At 37.3% G+C, this 5,661-nt stretch overlaps 1 protein-coding gene across 1 annotated transcript; it reads left to right on the top strand.

Annotated features, from left to right (window-relative positions):
• The first annotated feature begins 375 nt into the window (after positions 1-375).
• LOC116378949 (serine/threonine-protein phosphatase 2A catalytic subunit beta isoform-like) lies at positions 376-5,449 on the top strand. Its single transcript, XM_031840856.1, has 5 exons — positions 376-1,177; positions 3,126-3,296; positions 4,291-4,464; positions 4,597-4,686; positions 5,213-5,449. The coding sequence occupies exons 2-5, from the start codon at positions 3,180-3,182 to the stop codon at positions 5,423-5,425; spliced, it is 594 nt and encodes a 197-aa protein (XP_031696716.1). The 5' UTR covers positions 376-1,177; positions 3,126-3,179; the 3' UTR covers positions 5,426-5,449.
• The last annotated feature ends 212 nt before the right edge of the window (positions 5,450-5,661 follow it).

Raw genomic sequence — 5,661 nt, 5'->3', positions numbered from 1 at the left:
AAAGCTTTTTTTATGGGTTTTAATGTCGTCAAAACATATCAGAACATATACAATAATAATTATAATATATTTAAATGTTAGCTGCAGGTTCAGACATTATGGTGGTTGAGTTTAATGAATGAAAGAATAATAAAAATACTTATTTAAGTTCAGTAAAGCGTTGAAAATGTCTGAGTTGTGTTTGGGTGAAGTGGAAAAGTTAATTAAATATATTTAAATTTATTTAATTTTAATATATTTTATTTAATATTTAAAAATGTAATCAGCTGAAATCTAATGTTATTTTAACTATGAAGCCTTCAAATTATTTAATTAATTTAATATAGTGGAAAGTCAGTTAACTTTTAAAGCATTTTAAGGATGTTCAAGATAATAAATGTAAATATTTATTACTTTTATTATTCAAGGAAATGTCTAAATATAATATTAGTAATAAATTATCCTGCCAAAAGTGACGTTTTTAGTCGATTAATCATTAAGTTAAACGACAATATTTAATTCTTCCCAGATGTGATGATTTCTGATTATAAAGAAATTTCACTATTTTATTACCTTATTATAGACAAACCAATGATAAAGATAATAGAAAATAATCATTAGTTGCATCACTATTGTATTTAAAGATATATTGATATATTACATCTTTTCAGTACCATTTCATTTTAATAAAGATAGATCAATAATGTTATATTTAACATGTACAGCTCTTATAGAGCTTGTGTTAATAACAGAAACTGATGATTAAATTAGTCTTTGAGCAGAAAAACGAGCTGTTCCTCCTAAAATGTGAGGATTTCCTGCTTTGTCTTTATTTATCAGTTATATTCGATATCTTTGTGTTTTTGACTGTAGCTTAAACTAAAAAAGGTTATTTGAAGACGTCACCGTGGACGTTATTCCTTTTATTATTTAGACATTTTATAAACTAAACGATTGATGACAAACAAACTGTTTCCTGAACGCTTTGCTTTTTCTATCACTACGGTGTCCTGTGAGGTCACACAGCTTTCAGCGCCTCTAAATAACCTCCGGTCCGTCGTTGATGTCACCAGTTACTGTTTGTGTGTCTGAAGACTTTTATTAAAACATCTTAACGGTCACAAACTGAATAAATAATCTGTGTGTGTTTCCTCTCCAGGCCAAGGAGATTCTGACCAAGGAGTCCAACGTTCAGGAGGTGAGATTTCCCACAATGCACCAGAAGCATGTAAACCCTTACTGGTTTGTTTCCAGAGTGAGACGACAGTGTGACAGACGGTTCATCTCAATACAGAGCTGAAGGCTGGTGTTACAACACGCAGACGTCTAAGAGGAACCAGGAACACACTTTATAAATCTATCAGTTATTAGTCTATCATATTATTGAATGTCACGTCATTTACATGTAAAATGAGTTAAAAAAGCTTCAGAAAATTAAACCAATTTACACATTTAGTCTCAAACTCATGTTTGAAGAAATGTTTCATAAGATGTACACAAATTAATACATAATTTGACAAGAAACATTTGTTTCTACAAATGTAAAATAATAACGTTATCGTGATGTGTTCACATGTCATCTGTAAAATGTAGTTTTGGTGATAAACTAGAATGAATCCAGTAGTTTGAAGGAGATGTTTTCACGTTAATATAAAATAGATATTAGCGATGAATTATGAGCTGTTTGACTTCCTAACACAAGCTCTAAGCTCATTATTATACTTCATTAACACTACTCGTGACTCAATGTGTTTAATCAAAGCTAATATTTAAATCTAAATATAATGTATCGCTCCTTTAATCTCTGGTACAGATAACCACATAAGAGAAGAAGAGAGTCTCAATCAGATGAAACTGACTGACGTTCTTCTATCTTTAATATATATCTTTAATATGTTTAAGAGTCTGTGTCGTGTGTTTGGAGCAAAACGTGAACAAAGTGTTTACAGTGTAAACTGAGTCTCTGCTGAGCTGCAGGCTGTCACACACACTTCACTCTTTAAAACATAATAACTATTTCCTTTGATAAATGCTGAGGTCACAGTTTTTAGTGTTCAGTTTTCCTAAACTGATGTATTTATTGTTTCGTTCTACTTCCTGTTTCTCTGCTTTTGTTCATCTCTAACCAGGAAATGGAAAATCTCTTTAAGGAAATAGTTTCGTGGTTTAAAGTGAATAACGTGTTTATTCAACGTATTAATAGTGTTTATGAATAATGTCGACAGGTTTGATGAGTTACACTTGTTGTGTTCAGGAGCTTTAATCTGAATTATCTTACTAAAGAGTGATTCAGACTGATGAGACGTTTATTTAAAATAAAACATTCTCATATATTAGCTCATGTTCACTCTTTGCTCTCCTAAATCAAGATCATATATTAAGACTTGTTATTCTACAGTTAAACATGCTTCATCATCAAAGGTAACATAAAAGATTGATTTATTGAAATTTGAAGTAAGTCATCTCAAATATTTATAAGAAAATGAGAAGGAAGTCTTTAAAAAAACAAGTAGAACTCTGTGAAGCATGAGTGTGTTTCTGCGTTCCTCTTTGTTAGATCCTCTCACCGTCCTCGTAATAATAATAAAATATACTTCATATACATCAACATTAACACAAACCTTAACTCAAGGTCCACGAATAGCTTTCCAGAGATTTTTATCTAGAAACACTAATTCCTACATAAGAAAAAATAAAAGTATAAATTAGATTAGATTAGAAAACTTTATTAATCCCCAGTGGGGAAACTCTTTTGCCACCCAGAAACTCATACAGACGACACAGTACACAACACACTACTTTAATTACCTTAAAGTAGAGTAAAGCTTTGACATACTGTGTTATCAATGAATAATATTGATCTGTTAACACTGCTGTGAGATTTAATCTCTACATGTTTAATATATAAAGAATAGTTTAGAATATTTAATCTCAGATTTGTTTTCTGAAAGTCAAGATTACATCTCGTCTGTTTTATTGATCAAAGTGTTTATTAATCTGCTGAGTGAAAACTAAAGAAGTGTAAAAGTGTAGTCCTCCTCTGTGGGTGGAGACCCAAACGTGACGTGGTTCCCTGTGTTACTGACGTGGTTCCCTGTTGTGCTGACGTGGTTCCCTGTGTCGCTGACGTGGTTTCTTGGTCTCAGGTGCGATGCCCGGTGACGGTGTGCGGAGACGTTCACGGTCAGTTCCACGACCTGATGGAGCTGTTCAAGATCGGAGGGAAGTCTCCCGACACCAACTACCTGTTCATGGGAGACTACGTGGACCGAGGCTACTACTCTGTGGAGACGGTCACGCTGCTCGTCACACTAAAGGTAAAACATACGTATATATTTATATATTTAGATATTTATATTGGGGCTGGGCAAGTTTACGCGTTATCACGTTAACGCATTAATTAACGCAGATAATTATTTTATCGTGTGTTAACGCAGTGGTTTTATTATTACTAAGCCAGCTGGTTCTCTGTGGTTTCTATCGGCTCTATTTCTATTAATTTAAAAACAACACATCACAGATCAGCACTGTAAACAAACACACATTAATAAACTCACATTTCACAACATGTCGTCTCTCTGACGACAGTCAAAAGCTGGGAAAGGTCACCGTTTAATTGACAGCTGACGACCGCGTTGTCCCGCCCCTTGTTGCTAGGTAGGGGTGAACAAAAGTACATGTACTCGAGTACAAATATGAGGTACTTGTACCTGACTCATGTATTTGTCTTTTCTGCTATTTTGTACTTCCACAACTTCGAGGTAAATACCTTTGCTGCTCTACATTTATCTGACAGATTTAGTTACTTTGCAGATTGAGATAATCATAAACTAATAGAAACATATAACTTATTGTGATATTTTAGTTTTATTTGAGGTGTGCGGAGTCTCATCAGCTGCGATTGACGGCGCTCGACTTCATTCAGACAACATGAAGCTTTCTTACATCTGATTGGATGAACAGACGTGTTTTCAGTCTTTAAGGAGTTGGAACGACTTCCTGTTCGTCTAAAACATAAGTGAACAAAGTGAATCCTCATCATTGACGATGAAGGCAGAGCTGCAACTAACATCTATTTATCCCAAAGCAGTCCGAGATACTTCATCCTGTTCAACCTTCATGATCAGCTGGATATGAAGCTTCAGTCTGTTTGTCTGGATGCCCTCTCACCTCGTCACAGAGCGTTGTACTTTGAGTAAACGGTCAAAGAAACGTTTACATTTGTAAATATCAAGCGGAGCAGAACCTCTGTTTTCCTTCAAGAGAGACGCTTGAACATCTTCTAATGAGGAAGTGTTGTTATTTGTTTAGGTTCGTTTCCAGGAGCGAATCACCATCCTGCGAGGGAACCACGAGTCGCGGCAGATCACGCAGGTCTACGGCTTCTACGACGAGTGTCTGAGGAAGTACGGCAACGCCAACGTGTGGAAGTACTTCACCGACCTGTTCGACTACCTGCCCCTCACCGCGCTGGTGGACGGACAGGTAACATGACCACGAGCTTCGTTGTCCCGGGGGGGTGGGGGGTGGGAGACGATGTAACGGCTCCTGGTTGTGTCAAAATAAAAGTCTCCACTCAGTGGATTGTAAAGCTTTTATTTTGTGTTTTTGTTTCAGATCTTTTGTCTCCACGGAGGTTTGTCTCCTTCCATCGACACTCTGGATCACATACGAGCTCTGGACCGCCTGCAGGAAGTCCCACATGAGGTACACACACACACAGGGTGTGTGTTGAGATGGAGCATTTGTTGGGGACTATTTTCAGCGGCGGATGAATCCACGTCTCATGCTCTATTGAGTGTGTGTGTGTGACTGAGTCAGAATAAACTACAGTGTGGTGATGATGATGATGATGATGATGAAGGAACATCCTGGTTTCCATTCACATATTTATCTGCACATTCGAAAAGCTGTAAGAAAACAGCAGAATTCTCCTCATGGATTCTGGTAAATTGTGACGTCGTGAATGTTCAACTCACATGACTGATCAGCTGATCTTCTCTGATATCCCATAATAAGCTGGTCTTGGCCCCCAGACATGACTCCTACCAGCTGACATGAGAGAACTATGACTTAAAGTCTTCTCTGCTCGATAAATAGATGATGACTCGTGTTCTGTTACTGGTTCTTTTGAGGCTATCGAGGTAACTTCAGGGTTAACTCTGTGTTTTATAGTCGTACTCGTGACCTGCTGTGGTCTCTAGTACTGATACTGGTTCTGGTTCTGTTTCAGGGTCCCATGTGTGACCTGCTGTGGTCTGACCCAGATGACCGTGGTGGGTGGGGTATCTCTCCTCGAGGAGCCGGCTACACCTTCGGTCAGGACATCTCAGAGACCTTCAACCACGCCAACGGACTCACTCTGGTGTCCCGGGCCCATCAGCTGGTCATGGAGGTGAGGCACAGACACACACACACACACCAACAGCTCATAATTCATCTCTAATATCTATTTTATATTCATAAACATCTCCTTCAAACTACTGGAATTATTCTAGTTCATCACCAAAACTACATTTTACAGATGACATGTGAACACATCATGATAAGGTTATAATGTACCTTCAGCCAGTACTCATGTTCACTGAGCAGAGCCTGAAGGCATCATCATGTAACTGAAGTGAACCTCTGTTGATTAGCCGTTAGCGGTGCTGCTAACGTTACTAGCTCTCCTGTTGGTTA

This window comes from Anarrhichthys ocellatus, unplaced genomic scaffold (assembly GCF_004355925.1).
Source record: "Anarrhichthys ocellatus isolate YVR2014 unplaced genomic scaffold, GSC_Weel_1.0 scaffold3464, whole genome shotgun sequence".
NCBI classification, from domain to species: domain Eukaryota; kingdom Metazoa; phylum Chordata; class Actinopteri; order Perciformes; family Anarhichadidae; genus Anarrhichthys; species Anarrhichthys ocellatus.
This window is presented reverse-complemented; position numbering and strand designations above follow the sequence as displayed.